The sequence below is a fragment of the Hirundo rustica genome, chromosome 4 (assembly GCF_015227805.2).
Source record: "Hirundo rustica isolate bHirRus1 chromosome 4, bHirRus1.pri.v3, whole genome shotgun sequence".
NCBI classification, from domain to species: domain Eukaryota; kingdom Metazoa; phylum Chordata; class Aves; order Passeriformes; family Hirundinidae; genus Hirundo; species Hirundo rustica.
This window is the reverse complement of record NC_053453.1, coordinates 60,376,151-60,388,946: the sequence shown is the minus strand read 5'-3', so window position 1 is coordinate 60,388,946 and position 12,796 is coordinate 60,376,151. Positions and strand designations below refer to the sequence as shown.

Sequence of the window (12,796 nt, the reverse complement as noted above, 5' to 3'; positions counted from 1 at the left end):
GTTGGACAGGTCAGTGAAATTGTTGTTGTGGGAAAGGACTGGCAGTACAAACATATGATTTTAGTAATGGATTCTACAGATTGAACCTTTCAATATATTCTCTTGTTCCATGAACATGACATTAAAAATTGCTCAAACAGAGGTTGGTGCAATTATGGCAGGAACAGCTTGCCATGGTTGTCACTACAAGTCTGAAATGATAGAGCTTTGTTCTGGAGTGGAAGAATTCAAGTTTCCTGTGTGGGTCACCACAGTACTTATTTCTCATGTGCAGTTGCCCTTTTTCAGTCAGATGGTAATGGTTACTTTGTCACCCTGCAGAGTCATGTATGGAGAATAGGACAGAGGCACCCCCTGTTCTACTGTTACATTTCAGCTTCCTCCTGTGGAGTTAAGGTAACCTCGCCTCAATTTTCTTGTCCCAATTCTCAAACTCTCATGTTTGCTGTGTTGCATGTTTTGCTGTGTTGTTGATATAAATAAATGGGTATAATTAAGGATGTTGATACGGATCAAATGTGCCTGCATTGCTTTCATTGACGGTGCTTGCAGTGAGAGAGAGAAATGCAATCTGTAAATTATCCCACTAGAATTACCCATTTGCTATGTGAGAAATTTTAATTCCTCACCTTTTTCATCTTGGTCAAGCCTAAATTGTTTATTTATGTGATGTGAAGAATGCTAGATGACTTCACTCCCCTATCAAAGCAAGTTTCCCTGTCTAACAATGATTTATGAAGCATCCATCAGAGCAGCAGTTTAATCACGAAAGATCAACCTTTGTGAGCTATTGTCATTGCTTAAACCATTTTGTATTCCAAAAAGCTGATGTATGACATCATTCCTTGTATATTGCTTTTCTGCTAATAATATGCTCTGTCATTAGAAATGATTCCGAAGTGCTCTGTGCAAAGCTCAGCTGACCCTCAGGGAAATCCAGATCCAGGTCCAGGCTTTGTGGCAGATGGGACTTCTAAATGCCAAGTAAAACAAGGTAAAGAAAAGCAACACTTAAAAGCATGTGAGAGGGACAAAAATGAGCGCGTCTATCAGAATGTGAAATACAGAACTGCCGAGAGACAGAGGAGAAGGCAAAGAACAGAGGGGAACAGGGACACCAAGAACAAAGGTAAAGTCTGTTAATAATGGAAAAGATACATGCATTAGTAAATAAGCAGTCTAGCAAATTTCATGTCAGAATTTGAGATTTGCATTTGAATGTTAATTTTTTTTTCCTTTCTGTCCTGCTGTTTGAGATTGGGAGGGATGGACAGTTCAAGGTAGGTTAAAGTTGGAGACTTGCAGCTCCAGCAGAGTGAGCTAAGAACTTCTGTGGTTGCTGTACGAAAACACTCATAGTATTTGGACTTCCCTTCAGATGGAAACCTGAGTTGTGACTGATCAATAAGCAGCTCTAATGGGGTAAATTTCAAGGGAGGGAGTCTCAAAGGAAAGTGCAATGTACAGATAAAGTATGCAGTGGCTGATTTTTTTTTGATTAACATTTGTATCAGTTGGGTGGATCAGCTGATTGTATTATCTGGCTGTGTAAAATTTTGTTCATGAGTTAATTAAAAGAGTGTGAATGTCTTTCTGAGTTAACCAGACCAGCATGGGGGCAGTATGTATATTGCTCAGCCTGATATATATTTCTTCCTGGTGCCAGCCAGCATTGCAATGGTGAGCATATCATAAATTCTGCCAGTGAGAATCATACTTGTATTGTGATTCATGTCTGTATTGAAATTGCTACATTCTGTTAGTTTGCACTTGTATTGTGCTTCCAACACATTGCTGTGGTAGGTTCTGCTAAATCAGAATCTCATGAAACATCACATGTCTTCAAATAAGCGAATTTATTCTTAAATGTTAAATTATCAATGTGTGGAATATTGAATCCTGTCAGACACTGTTGGACTCTGAGATGAGTGCAAGCTTGAGGTAAACTGACGCTGCAATTTGACATGAATTGTATTTTTAGAGCTGGTCCCATTAAGAAACCTCACCTTTCTCACATTTATGTTCTTTTGTTCTTTTTCTTCTTGTTAGGTTGTCCTGTTTTTTCTACTACCTGCTGGATTATTGCAGTGATTCTAGGGATCCTCTTCTTGGCATTGCTGGGAATAACAGGGCATCTTATTACCAAGGGTAAATAAATCTCCTTCACTGAAAATACTGTGTTTGAATTTAGAACGTTTTCAGGGAGCACAACAGAGCTCTTGAAATCTGCTTATTGGCCCAAGAAGAACGTGGACCTCTTCTCTTTAAGAAAAGACTTGCTCTCACACCTATTTCCATCTGGGAAATGGACGCCCTTCACAGATTCCTTCAGAGACTCTGATTCTTTGCCAGTCTCAAAAGAGCTCCAGGGATGGCATTACCATAACTGGGGAGAACCATTTTCTGAAAGAATGCATTTGTGAAATGTGTTTATAAGGAATTAGGCATGACTATGAATGGGAATGTATGGAATGAATGGACATGTATGATTCTTTTTCAGGCTGTCCATGTCCATGCTGCCCTGAGCAGTGGGTGGCCTACAGGGGCAGCTGTTACTCCATCTCCAAGGAGGAGAAAGACTGGAATTCCAGCCAGGAATCCTGCTGGGCGCAGGGAGCTCATCTCCTGGTGATCAGCAATACCAGTGAAATGGTGGGTACCTTGGCAGGGGCAAGGGCAGGATGAAGTGGGAAAAAGTCCCACTGTTATGGCAGTTCCTTCCCTCTGGAAGGAAGGGAGAGTGTGAAAGGCTCCTGGGATCCACCCACTGCCTCCCTGCATTGGCAAAGACAAGGCTTTCCCTTAGACACTTTACAAGAGGGACTTGCTTCTTTGTGCCCGCCTCAGCTGCATTTTGTTTGTCATGGGTTCAGCCCTCAGAATCCACAGCTGGGGAAGCTGCCTGGAACACTGAAATGCTGAGTCTCACAAAGCAGGTCCCTCTAGGAAGGAAGGGAATAGGTGTTCACATTCAGAAATGGCCTCAAAATTTCCTCTCTCACATAGTTCTTCTTTCTTTACCTTTCAAAACCCAGGACTTGACCGGATTTCTCTGAGGCTACTGATCTCTCTGTCTTTCCATCCCTCCTAGGACTTCTTCCAGGTACTACACAACAAGTTCCACTGGATTGGTTTGCAGAGGGGCACTGATGGGGACTGGGTCTGGGGAGATGGCTCAAAACTGAGTAACCAAAAGTAAGTATAGTGTTTCCTTTGTACTTTTAGATAAAAGGCTTAAGATCCTCCCCCCCTCTGACATGAAAAGTCTCATGGTATTCAACAAAAGTCAACCAGCAATGAACGCAGCTGCTAAGGGATGTTCAGAGTGGCCATGGGCTCTAGCAGCTAAGGGCTTCCTCCTGCACAGCTGCCAGAGCCCAGTATGGTGCACATAGACCTGGGAGTCTCTATCCCAGGCTAATGGACACAGCTGCTACATTCCTGTCTGTAGGTCCCACCATTTTTGTGTCCCAGAGACACAAACATGGATACAGGCACACATATAAGCAAAGGACTTGTGCCACACCGATTGTGCCTGCAATCATCAGCGGCTCCCAGAGGCTCAGACCCATCCCTTGCTTCACCTCATCTCCTCGCTTTCCTCCTCGCCCTCTAAAAGTTCCTCAACAAGTTTTGCACAGGCACATGGGGCCACCCTGAATGTACTCAAATCCTCCTATTCCACTTTCACCCCACCTTTCTTTTCTGTTAGAACGCCAAGGATGCCCCTGTCGAAAGTTGTGCCCATCAATTAGTAGCTGAAGAATTTTGGTCTTTGCAGTTTTGTCTGGTATTCCTTGAATGTTTGTATCTGTATTTCTGTTTCATCATTTTGTCCTCATTATGCTCTTCTGCACTGAATGAGTTCTTGATTGGATAATGATGAAGCAGAGGCTTCCACCTTTCACATATCCACACAGATGATTTTTAACTGGATACTTTTAGTGGGATACTTTATACTTTCTGTCCTAAATGCTTTTAAAAATCCCTTGTGGAGCAGAGCATTTTACTTTTCAGTGATGGGAAACGGAGAGCCCAGTGTGAGACTGACAAACTGCAAGTCTCACACTGAGCTCCAGGTATCACAAGTCCCACTGCCAGACTTCCCGTGTCCCAGGATGGATCCTTCCTGACATCAGCTTATTAAGTCTAACTGCAGCAGGTCCCTTCCCTCCAAAGCTGTGAGATCTTCTTCCCCCTGCCTAAGTGGGGTTCCATTCCAATGGTTGTGTGCTCTGTCTCCCACAGGATCAAGTCCAACAGCCAGGTACAGAAATGTGGTGTTCTGATGAATGGTGCCATCCATGCTTCCAGCTGTGAAGTCCCTGCCCCATGGATCTGTGAGAAATCTGCTCAGTGGCCTCTGTGGACCTTGTCTTAGGAAGTATTCTTTGGGGAGCTGTGCTAAGGCCTGATTCCTGTGAAGTTCCTCTGAGAGGAGCTGTGTTCCTTGCTCCTGAGCCACCTGCCGCACTGCAAGGAATGAATGCAGCTGCCACAGGAGGTCTGAGCGCTGCTCCTGGCTCCATTCAGGATCACTCTGGTGATGTTCACATTCATAGCCCTCACTTAGTGACAGACGGTCTTCAAAGTGGTAGAGAAGGGCGAGGAGAAATTTCTCTGAGTCTCTCAGTCATTTTCAGAGGTCCTTGAGCACTGTCACTGCTGTTTTGAAATTCTGGGGAGAAGTGAGCTTGTAATCTGTGAGCTCATGCAAGCTCTGAGTTTATTTCCCTCTTTTGTGATACTGGTGACATGCACCAAAGCTGAAAGCTAGCCTGAAGTTTGAAGTTGGCCTATTTCTGCAAGTGATCAGAAGATGTCCCCAGGACCTTTCTAACATGAATTCTTCTGTGCTTTACGTTTGTACCTGGAGAAAACTGGAGCATGGCTTCTAGTGTTACATTGCTGTGTAAATAGCTGTGAAAGAGTGAACCTGCTGCCCTGCTGAGCTGAAAATAAACGTGAATTGCTTCTAACAATTTCTTCAGTAGTCACTTTTTCTTTTTTCCTCCTCAATATAGTTGCTTAGTGCATTAGTTAATTTATAAAAAGGCAAAAGGAAGCTGGTGGCAGGAACAGTCAGGAGAGCAGGGGGTGAAATACTTTGCAATAACGCTGCAGCAGAAGAAGTACAGCCACTGCCACTGAACAGTTCCCACCCCAAGGGATTAAGGACTGACAAATTTACTTTTTCCTGTAGCCAAATGAGTGCAGCCCTTCATCTTCCACTCCCTTTGTCCTAAGGCCCACCTTGGCCATGGTTCAAGTGCCCTACTCCACTCCCTGCTCAGAGTTTCCCCCAGAACAGCTCTCTCCCTAAAGAAGTCCTGCCAGACCGCCCATCCAGGGCTTCTTCCCGTGGGATTCAGATAAATATAGTTCCAATTTTTGTGACAAGTAGGCCACAATCACACAATGTCCTGTGCTGTGCAACAACACCTTGACTACATGACAGGACAACTGATGACTTTTTAGGGACAATCTGGTGGTGGTTTATGACAGTATTTCTTAAAATACTGATGATTATTGTTGTTTGGTTCATTGTCCTAAGCAGTCAAAAACCAAGTTATTAGAATTAGCTGGAAGAAGTATGTTTGTTACAGAAATAAAGCTGTTTTTTACCAATAAAATTGAGATTCTAGTGTAACAGCCAGGAGGTTTGAGATGACAAAACTGTTGTTGCCTAAAGAGTATTTCTGAAAATCTCATCTTTACCACCACTTTGGAAATAAAAAAAAAAAGGTAAGGTTACTTAAAGTTATGCAATAGTAGCTTATTATTTTCCTGCATTCTTCATAGGTATCTTAAAGAGTGTTTAATTCTCATCATACCTTAGTTAATTTAAAATTGTTACTTGTTCAGCAGCAATTTGAAAATTTATTTGTTTGTGTTAATTAGTTTTCTATAAGAGGTATTCACTTTGAACTACAAAACCCAACACAGCATGTGAGAAAGACAGGAGAGGTGCTCCAAATACTTCAGTAAATTCTGTTATTTTCTGTTTTTCTTCCTAACAGAATGTAAAGTGAACCAGGCAGGATCCTTGGCTTTTAAATTCCTCCCACCTGGGGTGTTTCAGCCTCTGAGGAGCCCTCTCCTGTTTAATATGTATGATAGCTCCTCGTAAATATACAAGTCTTTTCTCTGCACATGGAATTTTTGTCCCGTTCTCCCTATAGAGTCTGAGGCGTGCAAGAAATAGGATTGTGTTACTTCTGCAAGTTTGTGACTTTTCCATTATCAACTATTAGATTTATAAACTATACTGACTGCACTGGAGATGGGGGAAGTTATTTAAGCTAGGGAATGAAACCAGTGTGTACACATTTTAAGAAAAAAATAAATATTATAGCACAGCTTTCTTTTAAAGGCACTGTACATTGCTGAGCTGCTCATCAGAAAAACAGAGTGAGAATATTAAATATATCTGCCTTGCTTTTTGTCTTGGTGAAAACCCTGTTAGCTTTCTGTTCTATGCTGCCTTCAGGGAGTTAAATGACTAAGCTTTTTCTTATGGTATCTTCTACAATTTGAGAGCAGTTCTGCTCTGTACAGTGTCAGGAAAAATAAACTGGAGAAAAAATAAGTTTAGATAATCAGTACTTTTTAAAGAATTTGTATCTCTAGTCTATTTTGTTTTGTAATATTAATCACAGAAGAAGGGAATTTTTCACTGCGATCTGACTTCTTTTGTGTTCCCAGCATTTTGGGTATTAGAGGAGTGAAATAACCATAAATTCCACTATTGTGGTTTGGGGTGGAACTTTCAGCTGATTTTTAGCTGAGAACATCTAAGAATAGGTACTCTTTTATGCAGCTAGTTTGGAAAGCAGAAGAAAATATAATATGTGTAAAAAAAACCTGTCTTATCCACTTCCTACAGGAGCAGATGCTGCCAGATCTGGCACTTCTTAGCACTCTGAACCTTTAAAATATGCTTTGCAGCAGTAATTATCTAGCAGCAAGTAATATGTTTGAAATAAACTTCCAATTAAATGTAATGTTTCTGCAGACATGCATTTTGATATTTTCAATTAATTTACATTCCTTTTTAATTTTTCTTCCATTACTTCTGGACCGGAGTCTTGTCAGTTGACATCAAATAAAGCATGTAGGTGAGTCAGACCTCCTAATTATTTTGTTGTTCTGTTTGTTGTTTGTTCTTTCTTTCAAATTCCCAAGTATTTTGATGAAATGCATTTGATTAGTGTTACATTCTCCAGGGGAAAAAAAAAAAATTGCTTAAAGGAAACCTGATTTTATCAAATTACTTGCTTTGATGCCAGAGAAAGACAGAGATTTTAAGCTGGTGTTTACAGACTAATCAAGATGTTACCATGCAGCTCTACCAATCCCAGTGCCAGGAATGTAGCCTAGAGCAGAATCTTGTCTCAGATTTTAGATGCAGAGCATGCTCTGATAAAACCCAAACTGAAGCTTTTCTGTAATGCCAGTGAAAGCAGAAACAAGCAGCTAATATTTTTCTTCTAGTGTAAATTCTTAAGGCTCCTCTGATGTTCTTTCCTAACCTTTAAAGGCTCTCAGTATTTCTTGCTCCAGAGAAGTGTATTAGTTACTTTGTCATTGTTATCCAGCTGGAAGAATATGGTTATTCTCCTTTACACTGTAAATACTTTCACAGTATTGACAGGATTGACAAGTTTTTGTCTAAATTTCATAGCAGTGACTCCTACTTAATGTTGTGGTCTTGGGTCTCCTGCACAAACATTATTGAATCTGTTCCATCTGATGACTTTTTAATCTCTGTCCACAGCTCCTACACCACACCAGGCAGACAAATTAATAGGTTATGTAAGCAGTGGTTATTTGAGTCCTTTCACTAAGACGTTACTTCTTAATAGAAAAAGCTTAGGAGAGTTGTTGAAAGTTGAAAGCCAGGAGGTTTTCTGTCTCACACTAGGTTAGGATAGTTCAACCCATCTCTTTTTCTATACTTTTTAGGAGGCAGTACAAAACTGCACAGAAAACACACTATCCCCAAATTGTAGCCACCCTATATAATTTTTCTCTGTTCTTTCCTTATGTAAGTTAGTCTTTCATTTTTACTGCTTTCAAAACTCCCACATTATGCAAGGCTTACATCTTTCATTTTTCCAATCAAAACCATGCCATCTGGAAATAATATAATTTTCACACTCTGCTTATGAGTGAGTTATCTTCAGTATTTCTGAAAGCATTGATCCAGTTCCAGCAGACAGTATCCCCCCTGTCCTGCTTCAGAGCCCTGACGTTTTAATGCTTTTTCTACCCTGTAGGTAGCTGATCTATGATTTGTTTTCTGCAGCTCAAAGAACAGCTGCCTTTCTATAAGCAGGACAATCATTTTAGTATCAATCTCTGTAGATCACCTTGGGATGCTTTGGAAAGGGAAGGTAGGCTTGTCATGTGATGCAACATGCCCAGAGCTATCAGTCAGACAAAATGAGACCTGAATCTGGTAATCCTCAGGAAAACAAGGAAAGCACAAACAGCTGTTGTGGGAAAGCTCAGCCAAGGCTCTGAACTACATCCTTGGTGTTCCAAATAATTCAGGTACAGATCAGAAAGAAACAGAGGAACTCATAACAACCTTGCATTGCTGTAACATATTGGTGACACCAGAAATTACCATTAATTAACATGTGAAGAAATCTAAAGCAGCCTTGCCTGACCTGAAAATGAAGAAATTGGTGACTTTCTGGCCACCTCCACTAGGCAATAGAACAATTGTTGCTGAGGGCAGGAACCCCATCACACAGAAGGCTAAACATGAGTTGGAACTGATACATGTACAAGCTGTGCCACCAGGTTGCTCTTGGACAGTTTTACCAGGTGGAGTAAGGGTACTTGTCATGGCCAAAGCAGTCTTGACTTGGAGAATTTAATTTAACTGATCACCAACTAGAGCAAATTTTTGATTACTCACTCAGCCTGTGAGAAAAAAAGAAAAACTAAAAACATTAAACAAATATTTAGATAAACACCTTTTTTTTTCCTCTTCCTCCCAACTCAATTTCAGTCCAACACCACTCCCACCCTTCTTTGTCCCACCTTACCTTGTTTTTGCCATGCTTTACACTCAATCTCTCCCAGTCCCTTCAAGGATGTGGTGGGCAGTGAAGGAAGCTGAGATTGGAATGCAGTGATTTCTCTCTGCCAATCCATGCATTTGGCTCATTTTCATTGCTCTGATATGGGTTTTCCACAAACCACAGTCCCTCAGGTGCGTCCCTGCTCTGGATGTTGCTCTTTCTTAAATCTGTTTGAGCAGGAGTGTCACATTCTCTGTGGGCTTTGACAGGCTGAGGTTCCTGGAGCACCCTGGGCTGTTCACATCCATGTCAAAGTTAGCTGGAAGTAGCAGTGAGGCAGCTCCTGCACATGGCAGCCTGGCAGCCTTGCTACAGAAACCTTGCTCAATACAGACTCGTTGCCCCTGGTACCACTCTCAGACTCAAATGGAGTTTTCAGCTGGATTATTTTTGTTTGCATGTTTGTGTTTCACAGCTAGAAATTGCCAGCCACCCACTAAATCATCTTCCTTAGCAAGCAAAGCTTAGATTTTAAGTCATTGAGCGGTGTTCTTTTCTTGTTGCCAGCACACTCTGAATTGCCCAGCACAGCTTACTTTCCTTTTTGGAATTGTTTCTTTATTATCTTGTTCAAGCGTATGCTGCTAGACCAGGTGGCATGTTCCGATCCTTCCTGGGGAGCATGCTCTGAGCAAGAATTCTTTGCAGAAGAGATTTTTGTAATTTTGTAACAGACAACCCAACACCAACTGCAGAAAGCAGAGAAAATGTCCAAGCTACGGGAGCAACCGGCCTACCAACATCTGAGTCATGAGAAGTGTGAGTGCACCATGTTAAATTACAGTTCCTTCTACATGGGATACCCTACTTGTGTATGTTTTTTCCTTTCTGGAAAAATATGAGGATATTACAATAAAAGCAGATGCTGAAATATGAACCTGCCTTAGCAGCTCTGTGATTTTTCAAGAGCTTAGAAATTGGCCCAAATACTCACTTCATTCTGCCTTCTGGAACAGTCAAAATTTGCAAAGTTTATGAAACATGTTCATAGTAAAATAGGAGAGCAGATACTAAATACTTTTAAGTTGCCAAAAATCAAACAAAATTAAAATGACAAGAAGAAAACACGCCGCTTTTCCCCCAGGCTTGTACTGTGATTACTATTTTGTTCCAGAGAAAGAAGGCACAGATAAATGTATCAATGAGCTTTGCAGAGAGCTGTTGCTCAAAGACAATTCAGCAGTGTTTCCTTGGCAGTATGTCAAGAGGAGGAACTACCTTATTGTTGCTGGTTCTGGCAAAGAAATCAGAGCTTTTCCAGTCCACAAATGGCAGAACATCAAAATGTTATAATGCTGTGTTCCTAGAGCTAATGAGGGGGTTCTTTCATTAATGAAAAATCTATGAATGCACAGAATCCACATTTCAAACTGCGCTGTGTAAAGAGCAGAAGCTTGTTATTAGAAGTTCTAGAGATCAGGGAGACAGGGCTTTTTTTAAACTCTGTTTCATTGTATGGCCTTGAGGCAAGCCAGGCTACATGTCTGCACCTCCATTTCCCCAGCAGCAGGCTGGAGACAGGAAGAGCTACCCCATGGGGCCACAGAGTTTCCAAATAGATAATTTCTGAAAGAACTGAGACTGGCATATAGAACTTTGTATGTAAGTGTGAAATAATAGCATACACACACTAATTAAATAGGATCAGACCTGTCACTGCTCATTTTCTGCTGTATGCTCCTTGGAAAAAATGCACTGAGTGAGTGAGATCTAAAATACTCTAATATTAAATCTAAAATACTCCAATGTTACAGCTCTACTGGAAAGTGAAGCAATACTTATTTCAGATTCTAATCTGTATTACCACCTTCTCCATCATTATTATATACATTTTTACATAGTGAATGGCAGCTTCAATCCTGCCTTTTCTTTGCTCTCATTCTAAAAAGTTTGTTTTACCCATTGTTTTCTACTTTTTCTTTCCTAAATACTTAATTCAATTGCCAGTATATCTGCATAATGATACCACTCCTTCAATTATATGCTCATTTTGCTCTCGGGCTCAGAACACCTCTAAAGAGAAAGAAGGGTCATCCCTGTGTGAGCTGTTCCTTTCCTTGCCCTGCCATGAATTTTCTGTGTGAAACCAGGCAAAACATTTAGGATGGCCTGTACCTGCAGCCTGAGTTGGAGCAACCACCCACCTAATCTGGAGGAGGTTTTTCTGTAGTAGCTTTGGCATTAGTTTAAGTCCTTTTCATTCCTGCCTTGGAAATCAATATGTTACTTCAGTGCTGGGCCTCCTACACAATTCTGCCAGGTTCATCTATACCTCGCAGTCTCCTCACTCATCTCTCCTCACTCCCCTCCCACACCTTGTTCCACCATGCTACTACCTCCATCTGCACTCCACAAACTGAAAATACACCCGCTTTGCCTCCCTCTTTTCATCACAACACAATCCAGTCCTAGTCAGAAGGGTTGCACTTTTTCAGACTAATTTTCACCTTCAGTTGCGAAGTGTAGAGAAAGAGGGGAATTTCAGGGTTCTTCACCTCTGAAATAAGGCTGTGCGTAGTGGGCTTCCTTCTTTCAGGGTTTCCTATCACACAGTGCTTTCTTGGCATCCTTTCCACTCCACAGATAAGAGGCGCTTTAGTGGCTGTAGACTTCTCTGAGGGCTATGGGCTCTTTTCCCCCTATTTTTACACTTGCAAGTTTTTCTGTAATCACCTGAAGCCCATGACTGTGTAATACTCCATGCATTTTTTCCACCCTGTGTTTCACTATTCATTTCCACTCTGTGGTGGGAGGTGTGGCAGAAAAAATGGATGTGTTTGTGTTCCAGGTGTTTGGGATGAGCATGGTGTGATGTACAGAAAATAAGGTACAGGAAGCAGCCACACTTCGGGGTGTGTGGCCATGGTGGTGTGTTCACAGGCGTGTATTCACTGTGGGAATGATGTGGGATGTGAGGCATTGTCAGCCCTGCTCACTGGCTGCAAAATGTCTTTGAACCCCAGGTCACGGAGATAGGGGATGACTTCTGCATGAGAGAACATCTCAGCCTTCTGTCATCCCTGAGAGAGAAGATGGCTGGACATCAAAAGGGTAAGGAAAGCTTTCTGTTCCCGCTACTCTTGCTGGGAAAAGGGCAGGTGCTACTGGAGGAATAGCAGGATACTGCAGGACACAAGAGGCAAAGAAAAGGTAAAGGGTTTACTCCAAGGAGGAGAACTCTCTTTGCACAAGTGTATACACCATGAACTCCTGGTCTCCCTGACACAATAGGAAACACTCTCAAGTCCTGCAGGCAGTTGCCACTCTCTTGTGCTAAATCAGCCCCCTGGGAACAGCATCCATAATGCTGAGCACTAGCAGAAGGGATCATATCTGGGAGAGCAAAGCCACATTTTCAGTGGCAAGGAAACAGTCTGCAGATTTGGTGGCAGCTGTGACATTTGCCACGTGTGCTGGGAGCACAGAATGGGAATGCTTTTGCCCTAGTAAACAGCAGAGAGTTATATCCTTTGCAAGCAGCAAGGATTTGTTAATGTAGGGATTTACATTTGCTGACCTAAAGGTCTGCTGCTACATGGAAAATTGTAAAGGGGTCAAGTAGCAAGCCAGCAAACCCAAGGTTTTATCAACCTGAAAAGGTTATATCCACTGGCTCAAGGATGCTACCTCCTGAAAGATCTCTAGATTTCTGAATGCTGTGTGAACACTGCAGGAGGCAGCTTGAGTGATAAAGAGAGGGT

At 41.8% G+C, this 12,796-nt stretch overlaps 1 protein-coding gene across 2 annotated transcripts; it reads left to right on the top strand.

The window, feature by feature from the left end:
• The first annotated feature begins 81 nt into the window (after positions 1-81).
• Positions 82-4,959, top strand: LOC120752193 (killer cell lectin-like receptor subfamily G member 1). Of its 2 annotated transcripts, XM_040062917.2 has the most exons (6): positions 82-396; positions 887-1,129; positions 2,050-2,148; positions 2,501-2,652; positions 3,092-3,195; positions 4,249-4,959. In XM_040062917.2, exons 2-6 carry the CDS (start codon positions 889-891, stop codon positions 4,379-4,381), a joined length of 729 nt encoding a protein of 242 aa, XP_039918851.1. In that variant the 5' UTR covers positions 82-396; positions 887-888; the 3' UTR covers positions 4,382-4,959. The 2 variants fall into 2 exon arrangements, with proteins under 2 accessions (XP_039918851.1, XP_039918850.1); XM_040062916.2 differs by lacking the exon at positions 82-396 and having other exon boundaries at positions 774-1,129.
• Positions 4,960-12,796: the final 7,837 nt, after the last annotated feature.

What these genes read in the sequence shown, in the direction of transcription:
- LOC120752193 (XM_040062917.2), top strand. Translation starts at nt 889, where the DNA reads ATGATTCCGAAGTGCTCTGTGCAAAGCTCAGCTGACCCTCAGGGAAAT. An exon ending in AGGGCATCTTATTACCAAGG is followed by an intron (nt 2,149 to 2,500) that starts GTAAATAAATCT and finishes ATTCTTTTTCAG; the next exon opens with GCTGTCCATGTCCATGCTGC. An exon ending in TCAAAACTGAGTAACCAAAA is followed by an intron (nt 3,196 to 4,248) that starts GTAAGTATAGTG and finishes TGTCTCCCACAG; the next exon opens with GATCAAGTCCAACAGCCAGG.